We start from the raw sequence: 24006 nt of genomic DNA on the forward strand, positions 1-24006 counted from the left end.
AGTGTTGATTCTTCGGAAGCATCGAAAGAAAGCTTCTCCGGAGTGCAGCTATGACCAAGTGAGACAGAACCAGAGGGATATCCACATCTCCAAGCGAGGTACGGGTTTTGTTTTAAAGGGACTGGTTGAACAGCAGGATTAACCCCCCAAAAAAGGGAGTGAAAGCAGCCCAAAGGTGTCCAGCCGAAGCAAGGCGGGGCACCGCCCCACCTGGAAAGTGTATCAGGCATGGAGGATCGGGGGGCATTGATCCTCCTCGGTTCTCTGAATCTGATACAACAATTCACTCCGAGACTTTGGCAGCACACAGACTAGGAAAACGCCACCTTGCTGAGAACCACCCAGAGTTGCTGACCCAGGAGACAGCCCAGGCCAGCAGCCCTGGCCAGATCAGTGCCTTGTTAGCACAGACCAGAGCAGAGATTTGGACTAATACTAAGAAAGCCTGCAAAAAGGAACTGCCCATCCCACAGAAGGGAGAGTTGAAACTGGGGAGAGGGATACAACCAGACAAGCCTCCTCCCCTACAAGATCCAGCAACCAGAATCCCTCTCCTAGGAGCGTTCTGCAGTTAACAGATCCTCCACCTGGGAACAGCAGACTCGGCAGAGGGAAAGAGCCCGCCATTGGGAAGGCAGAGCTAACCCCACCAGTAAGGAAACCAGGTGAAGAATAAACAGCAGCCTGGCTGAGACTGAGACAGTCCAGCAGTGCCTCCACAGGCAGACAATGGACACACTGTCTCAGGTGGCACACTGACATTTACATGTTAAAAAAAAAGCCTCATACAGGACAAATAACCCCAACTTACAGAAAGGACGTCCACCCAGAAAAGACAGGAAGAAACCAGTGCAAAAAGGATAAAATCATCAAAGTCCAGAACGCCTCTCCTTTCCAGAGAGATCACAATGACACACCAGCATGGCAACAAAACAGCTCAAAAAACGATTTTGACTAGCTGACAGAAGCAGGCTTCAGAAGATGGGTAATAACAAACTTCTCTAAGCTAAAATAACATGTTTTAATACAATGCAAAGAAACTAAAAAATCTTGAAAAAAGATTAGATGAAATGCTACCTAGAATAAGCAGCCTAGAGAAGAACATAAACCACTTCATGGAGCTGAAAAACACAGCACAGAAGCTGAAAAAGAACTTCAAGAAGCATACACAAGTTTCAACAGCTGAATCAATCAAGCAGAAGAAAGGATATCAGAGATCAAAGATCAGATCAATGAAATAAAATGAGAAGGCAAAAAAAGAGAAAAAAGAGTGAAAAGAAATGAACAAAGCCTCCAAGAAATATGGAATTATGTGAGAAGACCTAATCTATGCTTGATCGGCATACCTGAAAAGGATGGGCAAAATGAATTCAAGCTGGAAAACACTTTTCAAAATATTATTCAGGAGAACTTCCCCAACCTAGCAAAGCAGGCCAACATTCAAATTCAGGAAATACAAAGAACACCACAGAGATACTCCTCAACAACAGCAACCCCAAGGCATATCATCATCAGATTCACCAGGGCTGAAATGCAGAAAATAGTGCTAAGGGCAGCCAGAGAGAAAGTTCGGGTCACCCACAAAGGAAAGCCCATCAGACTCACAGTGGCTCTCTCAGCAGAAACCCTACATGCCGGAAGAGAATGGGGACCAATATTCAGCATCCTTAAAGAAAAGAACTTTGAACCCATAGTCTCATATCCAGTCAAACTAAGCTTCATAAGTGAAGGAGAAATAAAATCCTTTACGGACAAGCAATTACTGAGAGATTTAATCACTACCAGACCTGCCCTACAAGAGCTCCTGAAGGAAGCACTAAACACAGAAAAAAAATCCAGTACCAGCCACTGCAAAAATGAACCAAATGGTAAAGACCAATGATGCAATGAGGAAACTGTGTCAACCAACAGTCAAAACAACCAACCAGTAACAAAATGGCAGAATCAAATTCACACATAACAATATTAGCATTAAATGTAAATGGCCTTAATGCCCCAATCAAAAGACACAGACTGGCAAACTAGGTAAAAAGTCAAAACCCATCAGTGTGCTGTATTCAGGAGACCCACCTCACACAAAAGGACACACACAGACTGAAAATAAAGGGATGGAGGAAGATCTACCAAGCAAATAGAAAGCAAAAAAAAAAAAAAGCAGGGGTTGCAATTTTAGTCTCTGATAAAATCAACTTTAAATCAACAAAGATCAGAAGAGACAAAGAAGGACACTACATAATGGTGAAAGCATCAATACAACAAGAACTAACTATCGTAAATATATAGGCACCCAATAAAGGAACACCCAATACATAAAGCAAGTTCTTAATGACCTACAAACAGACTTACACTCCTGCACAATAATAATGGGAGACTTTAACACTCCACTGTCAACATTAGACATATCAACAAGACAGAAAATCAACGAGGATATACAGGACTTGAATGCAAAACTGGAACAAGTGGACGTAATAGACATCTACAGAACTCTCCACCCCACAGCCACAGAATATACATTCTTCTCAGCAGCACACTGCACTTACTCTAAAATTGACCACATAATTGGAAGTAAATCACTCCTCAGCAAATGCAAAAAAACGGCAATCATAACAGTCTCTTAGACCACAGTGCCATCAAATTAGATCTCAGGATTAAGAAACTAACTCAAAACCTCACGACTTCAAGGAAACTGAACAACTGGCTCCTGAATGTCAACTGGATAAACAATGAAATGAGGGCAGAAATAAAGATGTTCTTCGAAACCAACGAGAACGAAAATACAATGCACCAGAATCTCAGAGAAACATTTAAAGCAGTGTCTAAAGTGAAATTTATAGCAATAAAAACCCACATGAAAAAAAAGGAAAGATCTAAAATCGACACCCTATCATCAAAATTGAAAGAGCTAGAGGAGGGAGATAAAAAAAAAAAACTCTACAAAGAGGAGCTGGTACCATTCCTTCTGAAACTATTCCAAACAATCCAAAAAGAGGGAATCCTTCCCAAATCATTTTATGAGACCAACATCATACTGATACCAAAACCCGGCAGACACTCAGCAAGAAAAGAAACCTTCAGGGCAATATCCATGATAAACATAGATGCAAAAATCTTCAATAAAATACTGGCAAACCCACTGTAACAGCATGTCAAAAAGCTTATCCACCATGATCAAGTAGGATTCATCCCGGGCATGCAAGGCTGGTTCAACATACACAAGTCTATAAACATAATTCACCAAATAAACAGAACCAAAGGCAAAAACCACATGATTATCTCAATTGATACAGAGAAGGCCTTTGACAAAATTCAACAGCCCTTTATGCTAAAAACCCTCAATAAACTAGGTATTGACGGAACATATCTCAAAATAATAAAAGCTATTTACAACAAACCCACAGCCAATATCATACTGAATGGGCAAAAACTGGAAGCATTCCCTTTGAAATCTGGCACTAGACAAGGATGCCCTCTCTCATCACTCCTATTCAATATAGTATTGGAAGTTCTAGCCAGAGCAATCAGGCAAGAAAAAGAAATAAAGGGTATTCAGATAGGAAAGGAGGAAGTCAAATTGTCTCTATTTGCAGACGACATGATTGTATATCTAGAAGACCCCATCATCTCAGCTCAGAATCTCCTGAAACTGATAAGCAACTTCAGCAAAGTCTCAGGATACAAAATCAATGTGCAAAAATCACAAGCATTCCTATACACCAATAACAGACTTAAACAGAGCCAAATCAAGAATGAACTGCCATTCACAATTGCTACAAAGAGAATAAAATACCTAGGAATACAACTAACAAAGAATGTAAAGGACCTCTTCAAGGAGAACTACAAACCACTGCTCGACAAAATAAGAGAGGATACAAACAGATGGAGAAACATTCCATGTTCATGGTTAGGAAGCATCAATATTGTGAAAATGGCCATAGTGCCCAAAGTAATTTACAGATTCAACGCTATCCCCATCAAGCTACCAATGACCTTCTTCACAGAACTGGAAAAAAACACCTTAAACTTCATATGGAACCAAAAGAGAGCCCATATAGCCAAGTCAATTGTAAGCAAAAAGAACAAAGTGGGAGGCATCACACTACCGGACTTCAAACTATACTACAAGGCTACAGTAATCAAAACAGCATGGTACTGGTACCAAAACAGAGTTATAGACCAAAGGAACAGAACAAAGGCCTTGGAGGCAACACCAGACATCTACAACCATCTGATCTTTGACAAACCTGACAAAAACAAGCAATGGGGAAAGGATTCCCTATTTAATAAATGGTGTTGGAAAAACTGGCTAGCCATGTGCAGAAAGCAGAAACTGGACCCCTTCCTGACACCTTACACTAAAATCAACTCCAGATGGATTAAAGACTTAAACATGAGACCTACCACCATAAAAACCCTAGAAGAAAATCTAGGCAAAACCATTCAGGCGTAGGCAAGGACTTCATGACCAAAACACCAAAAGCATTGGCAACAAAAGCCAAAATAGACAAATGGGACCTAATCAAACTCCACAGCTTCTGCACAGCAAAAGAAACAGTTATTAGAGTGAATTGGCAACCAACAGAATGGGAAAAAATTTTTGCAGTCTACCATCTGAAAAAGGGCTAATATCCAGAATCTACAAAGAACTAAAACAGATTTACAAGAAAAAAACAAACAAGCCCATTCAAAAGTGGGTGAAGGATATAAACACACACCTTACAAAAGAAGACATACATGAGGCCAACAAACATATGAAAAAATGCTCATCATCACTGGTCATTAGAGAAATGCTGCATTGAGATACTAAATCAAAACTACATTGAGATACCATCTCACTCCAGTTAGAATGGCGATCATTAAAAAATCTGGAGACAACAGATGCTGGAGAGGATGTGGAGAAACAGGAACCCCTTTACACTTTTGGTGGGAGTGTAAATTAGTTCAACCATTGTGGAAGACAGTGTGGTGATTCCTCAAGGACCTAGAAATAGAAATTCCATTTGACCCAGCAACCCCATTACTGGGTATATATCCAAAGGATTATAAATCTTTCTAATATAAGGACACATGCACATGAACATTCATTACAGCACAGTTTACAATAGCAAAAACCTGGAACCAACCCAAATGCCCATCGATGATAGACTGGACAGGGAAAATGTGGCACATATACACCATGGAATATTATGCAGCCATCAAAAACGATGAGTTTGTGTCCTTTGTAGGGACATGGATGAACCTGGAAACCATCATTCTCAGCAAGCTGACACAAGAGCAGAAAATTAAACACTGCATGTTCTCACTCATAGGTGGGTATTGAACAATGAGAACACATGGACACAGGGAGGGGAGAATCACACACTGGGGTCTGTTGCGGAGAAACAGGGGAGGGACAGTGGGGGGTGGGGAGTTGGGGAGAGATAGCATGGGGAGAAATGCCAGATATAGGTGATGGGGAGGAAGGCAGCAAATCACACTGCCAGGTGTGTACCTATGCAACAATCTTGCATATTCTTCACATGTACCCCAAAATCTAAAATGCAATTTAAAAAAATGGTAAAGGGTAGATCACTACCAATTCCTCAGAAATACAAACTACCATCAGAGATTACTACAAACAACTCTATGCACATAAGCCAGTAAATCTGGAAGAAATAGATAAATTCCTAGAAACTTGCACATTGCCAAGACTAAGCCAAGAAGAAGTTGAAACCCTGAATAGACCAATAACAAGGTTGGAAGTCAAGGCAGCAATTAATAGCCTACCAAACAAAAGAAGTCCAGATCCAGAAGGGTTCACAGCCAAATTCTACCAGACATACAAAGAGGAGCTGGTACCATTCCTGTTGAAACTATTCCAAACAAAACAAAAAGAGGGAATCCTCCCTAACTCTTTCTATGAGACCAATATCATCCTGATACCAAAATCTGGCAGAGACACAACTAAAAAAGAAAACTGCAGGCCAATATCCAGGATGAACACAGATGCAAAAATCTTCAATAAAATACTGGCAAACCGAATCCAACAGCACATCAAAAAGTTTTTCCATCACAATCAAGTAGGCTTCATCCCAGGGATGCAAGCCTGCTTCAACATACGCAAATCTATAAACGTGATTCACCATATAAACATAAGTAAAGACAAAAACCACATGATTATCTCAATAGATGCAGAGAAGGCCTTTGACAACATTCAACAGCCCTTTATGCTAAAAACTCTCAATAAACTAGGTATTGATGGAATGTAACTCAAAACAATAAAAGCTATTTATTACAAACCCACAGCCAATATCCACAATGAATGGGCAAAAATTATAAGCATTCCCTTTAAAAACTAGCACTAGACAAGGATGCCCTCTCTCACCACTCCTATTCAATATAGTATTGGAAGTTCTAACCAGAGCAATTAGGCAAGAAAAAGAAATAAAGTGTATTCATTTAGGAAAGGAAGAAGTCAAATTGTCTCTATTTGCAGATAACATGATTGTATATTAAGAAGACTACATTGTCTCAGCCCTAATTCTCCTAAAGGTGATAAGCAACTTCAGCAAAATCTAAGGATACAAAATCAATGTGCAGAAATCACAGGCATTCCTATACACCAGTAACAGACAAACAGAAAGCCAAATCAAGAATGAACTCCCATTTGCAATTGCTACAAAGAGAAAAACATACCCAGGAATACAACTAACAAAGGAGGTAAAAGATTTCTTCAAAGAGAACTACAAAAAACTGATCAAGAAAATAAGAGAGGATACAAACAGATGGAAAACCTTCTGCTCATGGTTTGGAAGACTCAATATTGTGAAAATGGCCATACTGCCCAAAGTAATTTATAGATTCAATGCTATCTCCAGCAAGCTACCATTGGCCTTCTTCACAGAACTGGAAAAAAACACCTTAAACTTCATATAGAACCAAAAGAGAGCCCACATAGCCAAGACAATTCTAAGCAAAAAGAACAAAGCTGCAGGCATCACACTATCAGACTTCAAACTATATTACAAGCCTACAGTAATCAAAACAGTATGGTACTGGTACCAAAACAGAGATATAGACCAATGGAACAGAACAGAGGCCTCAGAAGCAACGCCACACATCTACAACCATCTGATCTTTGACAAACTGGATAAAAACAAGCAATGGGGAAACGATTCCCTGTTTAATAAATGGTGTTGGGAAAACTGGCTAGCCATATGCAAGAAGCTGAAACTGGACCCCTTCCTGACACCTTATACAAAAATTAGCTCCAGATGTATTAAAGATTTAAACATAAAAACACCATAAAAACCCTAGAAGAAAACCTAGTCAAAACCATTCAGGACATAGGCACAGGCAAGGACTTCATGTCTAAAACACCAAAAGCAACGGCAACAAAAGCTAAAATAGACAAATGGGACCTAATTAAACTTAAGAACTTCTACACGGCAGAAGAAACAATCATTAAACTGGCAACCAACAGAATGGGAAAAAATCTTTGCAATCTGCCCATCAGACACAGGGCTAATATATGGAATCTACAAAGAACTGAAACAGATTTACAAGAAAAAAAACAAACCCATTCAAAAGTGGGCAAAGGATATGAATGGACACTTTTCAAAAGAAGACAAATATGCGGCCAACAAACATATGAAAAAATGCTCATCATCACTGGTCATTAGAGAAATGCAAATCAAAACCATATTGAGATATCTCACACCAGTTAGAATGGTGATCATTAAAAATTCTGGAGACAACAGATGCTGGAGAGGATGTGGAGAAATAGAAACACTTTTACACTGTTGGTGGGAGTGTAAATTAGTTCAACCAGAGTCCTGCAGGATCCAGAAATAGAAATTCCATTTAACCCAGCAATCCCATTACCGGGTATATACCCAAAGGATTATAAATCGTTCTGTCATAAAGATACATGCACACATAGGTTCACTGCGGCGCAGTTTACAATAGCAAAGACCTGGAACCAACCCAAATGCCCATCGATGATAGATTGGACGAAAAAAATGTAGCACATATACACCATGAAATACTATGCATTCATAAAAAATGATGAGTTTGTGTCCTTTGTAGGGACATGGATGAAACCATCATTCTCAGCAAACTGACACAAGAACAGAAAACCAAACACCCCATGTTCTCACTCACAGGTGGGTGTTGAACAATGAGGACACTTGGACATAAAGAGGGGAGCATCACACACTGGGGTCCGTTGAGGTGGAGCTACAGGAGGGATAGTGGGAGGGAGGGTTGGGGAGGGATAACACGGGGAGAAAAGTCAGGTATAGGTGATCAGGGGATGGTGGCAACAAACCACCTTGCCATGAATGTACCTATGCAACAATCTTGCATGATCTGCACATGTACCCCAGAATCTAAAGTATAATTTAATAATATACATGTATTGAGTGTCAACTTGATTGGACTGAAAGATACAAAGTATTGTTCCTGGGTGTGTCTTTGAGAGTGTTGTCAAAGGAGATTAACATTCAAGTCAGTGGAGTGAAAGAGGCAGACCCACTCGCAGTTTGGGTGGGCACCATCTAAGCTGCCAGCACAGTTAGGATAAAAGCAGACAGAGGAATGTGAAAGGACTAGACTGGATGAGCCTTTCTGGCCTCCATCTTTCTCCCGTACTGGATGCTTCCTGTCCTTGAACACTGAACTCCAAGTTCTTCAACTTTTGGGCTCTTGGATCTAAACCAGTGGTTTGCTAAGGACTCTCAGGCCTTTGGCCACAGACTGATGGCCGTATTGTTGGCTTCCTTGCTTTTGAGATTTTGGGACTCAGACTGGCTTCCTTGCTCCTCAGCTCGGAGATGGCCTGTTGTGGGACTTTGTCTTGTCATGGTGTGAGTCAATAGTCCTTAATAAAACTCCCTTTCATATATACATCTATCCTATTAGTCCTGTCCCTCTAGAGAACCCTGACTAATACAGTGAGGATGATAGGGTGGGGAGGCATGATTTGGAATACAATACAATTTACTTGGGGGAAAACTGCTTATAACTGAGTTTTAAATAATTCCTGTAACAGCTAAACAAAGGCAGTATGTGGCAGTATTTTGTGTCTAAACTTACATTTTTTAAAGTGGCTACTGTAATGCACACAAGATATTTGAGATCTGTATTACCTTATCAAGTGCTGTGTATGGATTTTCGGCATTAAATTCAAGAGGGGCATAGCATCTGAATCTCTCTCTGAACTCTGCCTGCTTTCCCTGATTAGTGGGAAAAAAAAGTGAATTTCAGACAAATACTTCAATTATCCTTGTAAAATCTTTCTTAAAGCAAAAACTTGGTAACTAGCTTACATCAAACAAAACACATTTTTTCCTTATAAGAGTGACTTCGGCATTATGGAGAGGTGAGACTTCATGTCTGACGGTTGCTGCCATCTTTTTGGTAGTTTCCCATCTTTCAGGTAATGCCTGCAAAAGCAAAGGTATAAATGGGAAATTACTTCAACTCCTAAAACAAATCAACCCTATAGGATTAAATTACTCTAATTTCTTTTTTTTTTTTTCCCCCTCTTGAGACAAGGTCTGGCCCTATCCCCTAGGCTGGAATGCACCGGCATGGTCTCAGCTCACTGAAACCTTCACCTCCTGGGTTCAAGCAATCCTCCCACCTCAGTCTCCTGAGTAGCTGGAACTACAGGCGTGCACTACCATGCCTGGGTACTACTTCTGTTTTTTGTAGAGACGGTTTCACCATGTTTCTCAGACTGTTCTTGAACTTGGGAGCTCAAGCGATTCACCTGTCTTTGACTCCCAAAGTGCTGGGATTATAGGCATGAGCAACCATACCCAGGTAAATGATTGTAATTTCTTTACACTAACCCATGACGTCCTTTCATTCTTACATAATGAGTTTATAAAAAAAAAAAAAAAAGATAAAAGTGATGAAAAGGCTTAGAACTAGGGCTGATTCACTGGCACTGCTGGGTTCAGAACACCAAAGCATGTACCAGAATTGTTCTCATCTCAGAATCCATGGAAATCTTTTCAAAATAAACACAAATATCCCAATTTTTTTCCTGCTGTGGGAATAAAATTAAAATGCTCTGGAAATGACTTTGCTGGTCTCTAACAACTAGAAATGGAAGCCAGCCAAGTTAAGTAATCTGGCAAGTGAAAAAAAATATATGCTTTGAAAATGGTGGGGCAAGGATGAAAATGTGAATCAATCACATCCTCTGCTTTTCTCTAGCTCTCAAAGTTCTTCTGTACATTCTCCTCCTTGTTGGAGCATTGAGGTTGGGTTTATTTTAGGTGACTAGGATTTTTTGAAGGGAGAAGAGGCAAAGGGAAGAAAGGTTAATTCCTACTCTATGTAGGACAAAAGACACAATAAATAGTTCAGGTACCAACTCAACTCTGCTCTCCCTGCCTACAATGCAAATAGGACAAAAGCAAGTTATTTTCTCTGAGGAGCCATGCATGGGGCATAACTACCATTGAAAAGCATTGCTTGTGTCCCCGCTAACAAAGCATTGTTCCTCTGGGTCATCTCCTGGGAAACTCAAATTGTTTTGTCATACAAAACCACCCATAGTGATGGAACTCTACTTGTGTAGCTGAAGTGCAAAATTCAAAGGTTCTAAAGACTATGTTGTAACCCTCAATAAATATTTGATAAATGATTCAGTAACTGCCAATTATGAAGAACGCACTGTGCTAAGTCTAAATACTATTTGAGTGGCGAACAGGGTGCTAAAAGGTAAAACACATTCTCTGACTTAAATTGTTTCATAATCTATCAGAGTGAGCGAGAATCACAATAACTATTCTACACAACAGAATGTCTATCAGGAGGTCTATGTGTTATGGAACCAAAACAGTTGGGAGATAACATGGTGTCATGACAGGAATACCAAACCAGCTCAGGAACTAAGGGACTTGGGCTCTAACCCCCCTTGTCCTTCCCTCTTGTGGCTTCTCATCAAAATTCTGCATCCTCCTCTATACAGACAGAGTCTCACTTCGCATTTCCAATTGCAATCCATGGAGCCTAAGTATTGCATGGGGTCCCTTCAGAGGCCATGGCCGGGAAGCCAGGAAGAAATCACATCCATGAGCTCAGGCCCCCTTATCCCTCTTCAAACACAACATCCTGCTTTATATTTGGGGATTCCAAACCAGTTTTTATTGGTAAAATTAAATTTTCTTGAAACCCAAAAGATCAGATGATCTCCAAAGCCTTGCTAAGTCAGATGATCCAATCAAGGATGAGGTAATATTGAAATTGAGGCTCAACAAAATGACAAGGTTTCAACAGGCAGAGATTAGGGTGAGATCCCTTGAGGTATGACAACCAATACAGGATGGCGTGAGTGTGTAACCGCTTATGGAAGCTGGACACCATTCAGGAAGTTAGGCGCAGTTAGTGAAGGTTTCTGAGCAGAAAAGGGACTGGATAAATCCTGTAGATTAGAATATTCATCTTGTTTCAGAGTATATTGTGGGTGGGGTGTGAAAAGGAATGGGATGAATTAAGGAGTAACTGCTGTGGTTGAAGTGAGACATAACAATAATTGAATTAAAACGGGTCTACCAGCAATGGAAAGAGGAGAAGACTGAAGAGATGGTGCACCGACAGAAAGATCAAAGTGCCGCTGTTGAGTCCCCTTGACTTTAAGGAAGTCATACTTCAACTCTTAGTAGGCACAGCCAGACTTCAGGGTGTTTTCACACAGAACTCAGCATAGACAAGTATTTGCTAAGTGTTATGACTTCTCAAAATAATAAAGGAGAAAATGAAAGTAACTATCACTTAAAGTTGCTTAAATTAAAATAAAATTGGTCCCTGTCACCCTCCAAATATACCATATACTGCCTATGAATCTTATTTTTCCTCCTGACAAGTCTAAATTACTGATACACAACTAAAATTGTATCCTGCTTTTGAAATGTTGAAAAGCTTAATACTTTCAACACTACCATCACCGGAAGGAGTGAACCAAACTTTTATAATACAAATTCTGGAGGCCATGTCTAAAATTCCCTCATCAATTACTTATGTTATGACTACTTTCTCTGTGAGATATAGTTTAAGGTCCAGCATCTGATTCAAGGAATATATAAATCTTCCTAGAAACAAGAAATATTTATAGTTGTTCCTACTGTAACTGTTTTATCTCTTGGTCTTGGTATGTATCTATCTGTCTAGAACTTGTCATTTTGCTCCATGTCTTACTGGATTGCAAGCTCTAAGGACAGTTTAATGCTTAAATAAAATTTAACAATTCATATAGTCATTCTTAATAGTCTTCATAGTCGAGAGAGCACTTGTAAATATCTGGCTGCATTTAATCCTTACAAAGCAAAATGACAGAACAGAAAACAGAACAGCCACTGTGAGAAACAGTTTGGCAATGGCTCAAAAAGTTAAATATGGAATTACCAGATTACCCAGCAATTCCACTCCTAGGTATACTGAAAAGAACTGAAAACAGATACGCAAACAAATACACACCAATGTTCATAGCAGCACTACTGACAATAGCCCAAAGATGGAAACAACCCAAATGTCCATCAACAGACAAGCAGATAAACAAATTGTGGTATGGACATACAATGGAATGTTACTCACCCATAAAAAGACATGAAATGCTGATACATGCTACAATGTGCATGAACCTTGAAAACATTATACCAAGTGAAAGAGGCCTAACACAATAGGTCATATATTGCATGATTCCATCTGTATGAAATGTCTAGAATAAGTGAACCTATAAAGGCTGAAATAGATTGGCAACTGCCAGGGGTTGGTGGGTAGGGCCTGGTGGAGCATGGAGGAGGATAACAGGGAGGGACAGAGAAGTGGCATGGGATTTCTTTCTGGGAGCGATGAAAATTTCTGGAAGTAGACAGAGGAGGTAGTTGTGCAATGTTGCACTAAATTGTACATTTTTAAATGATTACTTTTATATGTTATCTGAATAGTAAATTTCACCTCAATAAAAAAAGAAAAAACAAGAAATTGATGGGAGAAATTATAGAGGAATTTTTTAAATGAGGGATCATGAGGCATATTTAAGCAAAAAGGAAGTGTGGTCTTAGACATCAACAAACTTGCCAAGGCAAGCAGAGAAGATGAACTCATACAGTACTTGAAAACAAATCTAAATTTGCATTTTGTGCTCTGACTACTAAACAAGATAAATCCAGTGAAAGCTTTTTGGTTAATGTGTCCAACTGATCACCATTGCAAGGTTCAATGTAAGTACGTGTGTGGACACATACACACATACAATTTATAGAATATCAATATTGGCATAGAAAAAGAACATCAATTGTGACACTGTGGTTTGTGGTTTCAGTTATAATTAAAAAGACTTTGTTATTAAAAAGCTCCCAAATCTTTCCACAGCATGGAAACAGGAGGATGGCATAGAAATCTGTTTAGGAAACACAGTGATTTCCCCATCCAAATTGAGTTTATTTATGATGATGATTATTATTTTGAGATGGAGTCTCACTCTATCCCTAGGCTGGAGTGCAGTGGTATGATCTCGGCTCACCGCAACCTCCACCTCCCGGGTTCAAGCGATTTTCCTGCCTTAGCCTCTTGAGTAGCTGGGATTTACAGGTATGCACCACCATGCCTGGCTAATCTTTTGTGTTTTTAGTAGAGATGGGGTTTCACCATGTTGGCCAGGCTGGTCTCGAACTCTGGACCTCAGGTGATCTGCCTGCCTCAGTCTCTCACAATGCTGGGATTATAGGCGTGAGCCACCACACCTGGCCTATTTATTAACATGTCCATGATACGTTTGCAAGACTAGGACACTTCTCAACTGTTCTTTTTTTTTTTTTGAATGAAATAAAGTATGGATATATTTCATGTGTGAAAATGGTAAAAGTGAACTCAAAAAAGCAACTTACAGGTTCTTTACAACCTACATAGTTTCTAATAATAAGGCAGTGGAGCACAGTGGTTAAGAGTAAGTATGCTGTCATAAAACACACCCAGGGTGTGGTAGCTCATGCCTGGAATCCCAGAACCTTGGGAGGCTAAGGCAAGAGGATTGCTTGAGCCCAGGAGTTCAAGACCAGCCTAAGCAGCACAGCAAGACCATCTCTACAAAAAATTAAAACATTAGCTAGGTGTGGTGACTTGCACCTGTAGTCCCAGCTACTCAGGAAGCTCAGCAGGAGGATATACTATTTGTGTGACCTTGAGAAAGTTATTAAATCTCCTTAAGTATCAGATTCCTAACCTGTAAAATGGAAACATCAAATGTGTACAGTATAGATTGTTGTAAGGATATTGTAAGACAGTACATGTAAAGCACTTCGCTAAAAAGAGATGCTCAATTTGTGGTAATTATGATTATTTCACCTCTGCACTTACCTCTAGCTGAATATAGACTTGCTCAGGCATCTTCTGACCATAGCTCTCCAAGAGGGTGATGGTTTCTTTTAGAGGTTCAAAGAGTTCATCAGTAGCTTTCTGTCGGCTTCTCACAGCCAGAAGATGCCCCATGATGTCAACTAAATCATCATGATCACCTTCATTTAATTCTCTCTGAAGTCCTGCATCTGTCTCCTTTATAAATTCTTGCAGCTCATTCAGACTATGAAATATATATGTACATATATACACACAAATTCAGTTTATTAAAACATTTAGTAGTATAGGATTTCTGATTGAATCTTATTTTCATTACATACCTGATTAAACGTTATCTCTATTATGAAATTGGCAACATTAATACTCTTAAAAGTAACATCTCAGTTTTACAAAGCAGATTAGAAAGTTATAATTCCAAATACCAAAGTACAAAGGCTACCTGTCAATGACAAATCTCAAAAGATGCTCCTGAAACATCCAGCTCCATTTCTTAATTATGGTTAACAAGCTCACTTTGAAAGGCTTCATGTCCACCTTGAACCAACTATCAAACACTTTGAAGTCATCAAATTTGCTCATCTGGACATATAAAGCTTCATAAATGTCGATCTGTAGTTAGAAAAAAAGTTAACTAGAACAACTCACTGAAAAGCCAGTTCACTACATTAAATGCTAAGGGTTTTCCTTGCCTGTTCTTTGAATTGCTCAAGAGTTGGTGGTTGTTCGGGAATTTCTTCGTTTGCATGAGCCTCCATTTCCTCAGAAGATACAGTGTGACCGTACAAGAGAAAATGCTTCATAAACTCAGCTCGATCATCCATCCAGAGGTAAGCATGGGTCTCCAGGGTATTTCTAAAATCTAAGACTTTTTTGATGACATTCGCCACTCTGTTCATAATCTCCTGCCTGACCTCTGCCAGGCCTAACATATTATCCATATCATTCTAAATGAGAGGAAAACAAAGCGCTTATTATTCAAACCAATCTTGCTCCATTAATTATCTACAACATAACATTACCAAGGTAATTCTTCAAAGCGAGAGTGGTTAGAAAAATTAACAATCATGTTGCTTTTTCCAACTTCTGTTTTCCTTGTGCTTCCCATTATCCTAATTTGTTCTGGGTTTTGTTTTCCAGTGGTTTTTTTTGTTGTTGTTGTTGCTGTTGTTGTTGTTTTGAGACAGGGTCTCACTTTATCACTCAAGTTGAAGTGCACTGTCTTCATGAGAGCTCAGTGCAGCCTCTAACTCCTTGGCTCAAGCAATCCTCCTGCCTGAGCCTCCTGAGTAGCTGGGACTATAGGTGCATGTCACCCCACCTAGTTAATCTTTCTAATTTTTTGTAGAGATGGTCTTGCTATGCTACTTAGGCTAGTCTCGAACTCCTAGGCTTAAGCAATCCTCTTGCCTCTTCCTCCCAAAGTGCTGGGATTCCAAGCATGAGCTACCACATCCAGCCACTATTTGTTTTTGAATCATTAATATAAAAGTTAAATACACATTTACTAAGAAAATACCTGATAATTTTTTATTTCCAGATGTGTTGCTATTCGGTTCATCTGGGCAGACATTCTAAAACTATTGCATAGCATTTCTTCTACCAGATCATAGAAGCCATCCGCAGCCTCTCTGTCTAGAGAAGGTTTAAACACAATCTCGGGAGGCAGTAAGATCATTTGTGCTTGAAAAAATGGTGCCGGTTTCAACTGTTTCTCTGTATTCTTCAGAAAGAAGTCTAAGTCGTACATTATAGCCTGGAAAAAGCCTTCCACCACAATGTCATCAATGAATTCTACATAAATCTTCCAAGTATCCAGAGAGGGATCGGCTTTAAAGAGCTTCCTATTTTCCTAGAAACAGACAAGTATTAGTAGACGAATATAAATAAATAAATAGCATAAAAACAAAACCTTTCCATTTAAATAGTTTGTAAAAGAAGAGACTGCATTTTTGTGCCCAAGACAGGAACATTCAAATACTAAGTTGCAGAACCTTAAGCTACATGTCAGATTTAAGGAATTTAGAACATTAAGTTCACTCATGAAATACATTCAAAAGTCATTTTTTCAAGGAAAGTTCACTACAAAGATTGCTATCTTCAGATACAGACAGGAAATACACTAGCTCCAGATAAAGTCTAGAGATAATGGACCTGGGCTCTAGTTTTAGCTCTGTCACTAACTCTGTGTCCTTAGACTTTGCCTTCCAGGGCCTTCCCTATAAATAAAGAGATCCATCAAACTGGTCCTTCAGAGAACACTGTTCTGGAACATCTGAAGATTATCAAGTCAGGGAAGTACTGTGTACTCTATGCCATTCTTGGAGACTCACAAGGTACTTATTTTATTAAAGCCCATTGAGGCTAGTACTGAAAAGTCAAAAAATAACAGATGCTGATGAGGTTTCAGGAAAAAAAGGAATGTTTATACACTGTTGGTAAAAGTATAAATTATATATTAGCTCAACCATTGTGGAAGACAGTGTGGAAATTCCTCAAAGAGCTAAATGCAGAAATACCATTTGACCCATCAATCCTATCACTGGTACATACCAAAAGGAATATTCGTCATTCTATTATAAAGACACGCACATGTATGTTCACTGCAGCACTATTCACAATAGCAAAGACATGGAATCAACCTAAGTGCCCATCAATGATACACTGGATAAAGAAAATGTGGTACATGCACACCATGGACCACTATGCAGCCATAAAAAAGAATGAGATCACATCCTTTGCAGGAACATGGGTGGAGCTGGAGACCATTATCCTCAGCAAACTAATGCAGGAGCAGAAAACCAAATAATGCATGTTCTCACTTATAAGTGGGAGCTAAATGATGAGAACACGTGGACACAAAGAGGGGAACAGCACACACTGGGGCCTAAAGGAGGATGGAGGCTGGAAGGAGGTAGAGGATCAGAAAAAATAACTAATGGGTACTAGGCTTAATACCTGGGTGATACAATAATTTCTACAACAAACCTGCATGACACACATTTACCTATCTAACAAACCTACACATACTCCCCTCAACTTAAAGTCCACTGAATATGGTTTAACCCAATTGTTTTCAGATCTTGTTTAAGCACAAAGAATTTTTTTTTTTTTTTTTTGCAAATCATCTATGATAAGCAACTTGTGGAATAGAAAGTTCTAAGCTCCCTTCGTGCCTCAACAATATGAGCTTCTTGCACCTGAGCATCTCATCTCCCAAGAGTTTGGGTGACATAATGGACAAGCCAGTTGGGGCAAAAATAGGGCCTGAAGACAGAGGTATGGTTAAAGACCACTACAGGCTGAGCACACAGTGTGCTTGGCCCAGAGACACATGTTTCAAAAGGTCGGGTGGGCAGCAAAGTTGATTCCAGAGAGGCTATCTGAGTGGCTAAACTTGCACAGTCTATACAGACCAGACAGCAGATGCCCAAGGCAGGAACTATAGCACAGAGCAAAGGAGACATTGGAATGAGAGCTGATTATAAGGTGGACTCTCTGCTTTGACTATTCTTTACTATGGATATGTGATCCAGATGCAAAAGTATGTGCTTTAAGCAAGAATCAGAACTAGAGAGGTGAGTATAGATCCTAAAAAGACAGGGCAGAGAGGAGAGAACCCTAGCCCTCAGACAAATTTAAGAGCTACTCCTTCTCAGGAATGCTGTGTTGCCCACCAGCCAGGTGGAACAATTCGCATCTGTGTAATCGTGTGACATGCACCCCTGGAACTGTGCAGTACACATCCTAGCAAAGTATACACAGCTGCCCTGGCCCCTTTGTAGGTACTAAAAGGGCAAAGCATAGGTCCTAGAGTGGAAGAAAAATCCTTAGAGGCCATCTTGTTAAGTCTCTTTATCTTAAAGATACTGATATGGTTGGCTCTGTGTCCCCACCCAAATCTCATCTTGAATTGTAATCTCCACATGCTGAGTTGTAGCCTGGTGGAAGGTGACAGAATCCTGGGGCAGACTACCCGCCCCAACCTGCTACTTGCTGTTCTCAAGATGGAATTCTCATGAGATCTGGTTGTTTGATAAGTGTGTGCCTCTTCGCCTTTGCGCGCCCGTGCTCTCTCTCTGTCTCTGTCTTTCTCTCTCTCTCTCTCTCCCATCATCATGTAAGATGAACCTTGCTTCCCCTTTACCTTCTGCCATGATTCTAAGTTTCCTGAGGCCTCCCAAGCCATGTAGAACTGTGAGTCAATTAAACCTCTTTTCTTCATAAATGACCCTGTCTCAGGTAGTTCTTCACAACAATATGAATACAGACTAACACAGATATGAAAACAAAGACCTCATACGCATTCAGTGTCACGCTAGTGGGAAGTTAATAGCTGAGCGAGGACTAGAAACCAGCCCTCTTGACCTCCCAGGGTAGGGCCTTTCCCATCATGTCATGGTCATACACACTATTTCACACCAAAAGATCCAGTTTACATCACTACAGTCACACTGATGAGAAATGCTGTATATTTAGCACATTAGGGTAAAGGGAGCAAAAGGAAGAGAAGAGAGCTTTAGATCACTGAATGATCACTCAGGTCCCTTCCAGACCCAGTCTTCGATGGTCCTGCTCCTTCCTCTCTTCTCTCTGTCTTTAACTCTGACTCCAGACCGCTGACGGACACCCCACTGGCCAGCAAGATGCAGCAAGCAAAAGGCAGAACTGCCCACCCTTGGCCATATTTCTACTGCTTTTCCCCAAACCACGCTCCTCACCAGAAGCCTGAGAACTAGGTTCAACATCATGAGCTAAGTCAAGAGGAAAATAATCACTTAAAAGACCCAATTTATGGAAACAAATAATCATTTAATTTCCATTTTAAAGCTGGCTTGCATTCCCTCAAGGCAGAAGCTCTCTCCCATTCTCAGATTGAGAACAGCGATTTCAAAGCTTCTTAGTTTTTGCCTTAAGGACAAAAAGAAGAGAATCCATTTATTTTCTATATTTATTAATGTAGAAAAAATTCTAACATTTTTCTCTGAGATAACACTGCAAAACCTTGTTTTATGACACTTTCTAGTCATGTCTTGGCTATACTTTTAATGCATTTTCATCAGGATTCATAAATCTTAATGGTTTAAAAATCCTTGGAGTTTGGGGAGTACTTTTTTTATTATCAAGAAAATATAACAGAAAAAACTAATTGCAATCCATCATCTGTCTTCTATGAGACAGATTCTAACACATAAACAGTTGTAGAGGTGTCTTCAAAGTCACAGAATAATTCACAGCATTTCAGTGAACAACTAGAAATAGTCCATGGCATGACTTAGTTAAGATACTGCTGAAAAACAAATAAACTTCCAGATAAATACCTCTTTTACATGTCAGAACCCCCCTAGAGTCTCTCCAGGCTACCCAGGCCTTTGGCAGAGGCTTCAGAGTGCAGGGCCTGCCCACGCTTTGACTTCAGACTTCTAGTCCCCGGACTATGAGAGAATAAACTTCTTTCATTTCAACACACCCTGTGTGTGGACCTTGTCATGGCAGCCTTAGGATGCTATTTCAGGCAGTATTCAAGGAAGACGGAAACAAAGTCTTTGTCCTAGCAAATTGTCATCGATGGGAAAATTAAAACTTTCTCAGAAATTTCAGAAAACTTGTCAAGTCAACAGAAATATTGAAACCCATGTTAATTATGTGCTTCTTCTTATTTTCTTCTCCATATCCACTAGAGCATAGCAAACGTGCTGTACTTTGCTTTTTGGTAAGAAAATCTGTTACCCTTCAAACCTTTTCTTCACTCAGCCCCTTGTCCTGGTTTTCCTCCTACTGTCTCGTCTTTACTTTTCTCTATCTTTGGCTGGTCCTTCTTCTCCCCCGTCTCCTAAGAGAAGGATGGTGGTCCAGCCAATAGTTCTTGATTTTTTTCTCTTCTCTAGCTAGACTCATGTTCTCAGTGATCTCATCCAGTCTCCTGGCTTAAATATCATTGCCACCCACTCCTCTTTCATTCGTGTTTTCAGTTTGGACCCCTCTCCCTAACTCTAAATGAATAAATCCAATAGCCCACTCAACTCCTCTACTTGGCTAATTAACACCTCAAACTGGAAATGCCTAAAACTGAAATCTTCACCTTCCCTGCTAAGTCTCTCCCCCTCACACCCTTCCCCATATGAATGAACTGCAACTTCACCTTTCCAGTTGATTATGACAAAATGTGTAGAATAATCTTTAACTTGTCTTTCTTTCATGCTCCACATCCAGTCTTTAGGAAATTATGTTTGCTCCACTTAATTCAAAATATATCTAGAATCCAACTACTTCTAATCACTTTCACTGTTACCACCCTGGTCCAACACCGTCATCTGTTACATGCTTGTGCCACGCTCTGAATGCTTATGTACTCCCAAAATTTGAATGTTAAAATATTAACCGCCAAGAAGATGGTATTGGTGAGGGGGTTAGGAGGAAGTGGTTAGGTCCTGAGGGCAGAGACTTCATGAATGGGACTAGTGCCTATTTAAAACAGGCCCAGGGGAACTCGTGTGCCCTTTCCTCCATGTGAGGACACAGTGAGAAGTTGGCAGTCTGCAACCTAGAAGAGGGCCCTCACCAGAAACTGATCGTGCTGGCACCTGGATCTCAGGAACTACGAGAAAACCATTTCTGTTGTTTTTAAGCTACCCAGTTTACAGTATTTCGCTATAGCAGCCTGGACATACGGAACCCCTAGATTACTAGCAAGAACAGCAACCTACCAGGTCACCCTGCCTCTTCCTTTGCCTCCCTGTGGAGAGTCTCAACACAACAGCCAGAATTCCTTTTAGAATGAAAGTAAGATTGTATTTACTCCCCTCCTTAAAATTCTGCAGTGTCACATACCTCAGAGCAAAAGCCAGCATCCGTACAAAGCCTAAGAAGTCTCCCCTGGCTTCCGGTCCCTTCCACACAGCTTAGCATCTGACCTCACCTCAGCAATTCTCCACTCAGCTCCCTGTACTCCCCCCACACTACATCCCTGCTCTTCCTCGAGCATGCACAGGGAGCTCCCGCCCACCAGCCCTCTTCTCTGCCTGGGCCACTCTTCACCCAAAGGCACACTTGGCTGACTCTATCGCCTTTGTCAAGTGTGTGTTCAAATTTCACTTGCTGGTTGAGGCCTACTCTGATCATCCTACTTAAAACTGCATCCTTGACCCCACCTTCCAGAATTCCCTTGCCTTGCTCCCATTTGATCTTTTTCCTGTAGCATGTACCAGTTCTAACACTCCGTGACTTACCATGTCAGTGCTTATTCTCTCTCCCCTCACTAGACTCAAGTTCTATGAGAGCGAGGATCTTTGCTCTGCTCTCTTTCATATTTCAAAAACTGAGAAAGGTGCTGGGTACAAGGCTCACAGTAAGTATTTCTCAAGTAAGTGAATGACGATGCACTGCCAAGACTAGATAAAGGGTGGTATACCATTCTCAGCAGGAATACCGTCATCTATTTCCTGTTCTGCTGAGAGTTAGCCTAGAGAGAAGGACCTTTATTTTACACGAGAAAATTCAGGCCCAGCCTCTAGGAGACTCTGGTTTCCAGCCTCTACCAAGGACATTTTCCCTACCCCACATTGTGGTACTTCATGACGGATGCAGTGTGTGTGTGTGTGTGTGTGTGTGTGTGTGTGTGTGAGAGAGAGAGAGAGAGAGAAAGGGTGTGAGAGGGTGTGTGTGTGATATGTGTGTGTGTCTGTGTGACAGAGAAAAAGAGAGTATGTGTGCGTGAGTGTGTGTGTGTGTGTGTGTGAGAGAGAGAGAGAGAGAGAGAGAGAGAGAGAGAGAGAGAGAGAGAGAGAGAGAAACTTTGTGTGTGCGTGTGTGATCTGTCTTGCCCAGAGGAGAGTATTCATGGTTTGAGGACTGTGCCTGTCTATATAGAGGACTCCACATAACAAGGATGCACAGAGGAAACAGAATATGCTCTTTCATTCCCATCCCTTTTTTCCTTAAGAAACAGGAACAAGAAATCAACTCCCCAAGTTCTTATCATCAACATTGCACATCTGTGAGCACCACATTCCTCCATCCCATACTACAGATGAACACTCTGTGCTCCTATCTAAAGACACCTTCTACAGGCATTTATTAAATCCCATTCCCTCAATGGCTTTCTTCCAACAATTTTTTCTCCTTCCTAGATCACTGCGATTAACATAAAAACATCCTGAAACATCAACCACTATTAAAAATAAAACTCTCCCTACCCTGATACATAGGCCGCAGGCACTGTCCAGTTCTCGGTTTGCCCCACAGCAGAGCTCCTCAGGATCTCCTTGGCTGTCTCCACTCACATTTCCCCATTCTCTCATCAGTCCACTCCCATCAGGCTTCCACTCTGCCACCGTATGAAATCACCTCTTCTCATCCCAATGACTTCCATGTTGCCAGATCTGAGAGTTAACCTCTGTCTTTATTTTCAGGTCCTATGCCAGGATGGGACAGAGTGGAGCTCTTCCTCCTCCTCAAAGTTCCTTCTTCATTGGTTTCCTGGGCAACACTCTCTCTTCTTCAGTATCCTGTGCTGCATTTTCCTCTGACCTAGGGAGGACTTCAAGTCTCGTTTTTGGACCTCTTTTCTACCTCCAGTTCCTACATGTTCTTAATCTAATTATATGGCTCTAAATGCCGTATATATGTGCATGAATCTCAATTCTGTTACTTACTTGGATTTTCTCCTGGACACAAGGCACACTTGCAATTCTAGTCTACTCAAAATGTCCCTTAGGATAAGCATCTCTAACTAATATATCTAAAACCAAACCTTTTTTTTCCCCCTACAAAATCTGCTCACCACAATCTTCCCCATATCATTAAGGGGCAACTCCAGTCCAGCCACTAAGACCAAAAACCTTGAAATCGTCCTTGACGTCTCTCTCCTCTGATTCCTCAAAGCAAATTCTGCTGGCTCTGCCTTCAAAATATATGCAGGATATGAACTGCCTTGATCACTAGCACCATGACCCAAGGCAGCATCACTTCCCACCTGGATCATTAGAGTAGGGTCCGAAGAGTCTCCCTGCTGACCACCTTCCTTGCTCCCCTGTGGCTTACCCTCCACAGGGAAAGCTTTTCAGCAGAAAGTCTCTGGCTGCTCTTTCCTCTTATAGTAAAATCCAAAGTCCTCGTAACAGCCTGCTAACCCCCTGTAATGTGCTGTTAGTCCCTTTTAAACTTCATCCTCTACTACCACACCCCTTGTGAATTCTGATCCCAGTTTGCTGACTGATCCTGGGACAGGACAGGCTGCTCCCACCTCAAAGCATCCATACTTTGGTTCTCCAGAACATCCTTCTCCTGATATCCGTATGCTTTGTTCCCTGTCAGTTCTCTGCAGAAATGCTATCTCAGGAAACAGGCCTTCCCAACCACCCCTCCCCCAAGCGACTCCCCATCCCACCTGCTCTATTCTACTTTTCATCATTGCTCCTATTACAACTGACATATCAACTATTTGTTCTTGTCTCTTGCTAACTTCCCTGACTAGAGTGTAAACTCCATGAAATAAAGGATTTTTTTGTTGTTGGGGGGGGTTTGCTTTTATTTTTCTGCCTTCTGCCTTTTGTTTTGTTTTTTGTTTTCTGTTTTCTCTTAAATCCATAACCCTAGATTAGTGCCTATTACTGTTTTAAGAACTCAAATCTTTGCTAAAAGGAGAGTAATTACTGTTGC

General features: G+C 40.7%; 1 protein-coding gene across 1 annotated transcript in view; it reads right to left on the bottom strand.

Annotated features, from left to right (window-relative positions):
* Positions 1-24006, bottom strand: part of DNAH11 (dynein axonemal heavy chain 11) — a 407386-nt gene that overhangs the window by 310317 nt on the left and 73063 nt on the right. Inside the window, exons 15-20 of the mRNA XM_064380322.1 lie at positions 15866-16198; positions 15039-15293; positions 14789-14958; positions 14350-14572; positions 9306-9422; positions 9126-9212 (exon numbers count right to left, since the gene is read on the bottom strand). Of these exons, the coding sequence (XP_064236392.1) occupies positions 9126-9212; positions 9306-9422; positions 14350-14572; positions 14789-14958; positions 15039-15293; positions 15866-16198 (1185 nt within the window). The remainder of the gene's footprint in view (positions 1-9125; positions 9213-9305; positions 9423-14349; positions 14573-14788; positions 14959-15038; positions 15294-15865; positions 16199-24006) is intronic.

Source organism: Aotus nancymaae, unplaced genomic scaffold (genome assembly GCF_030222135.1).
Source record: "Aotus nancymaae isolate 86718 unplaced genomic scaffold, 86718_ANA_hifiasm-v0.15.2.pri h1tg000025l, whole genome shotgun sequence".
NCBI lineage: Eukaryota > Metazoa > Chordata > Mammalia > Primates > Aotidae > Aotus > Aotus nancymaae.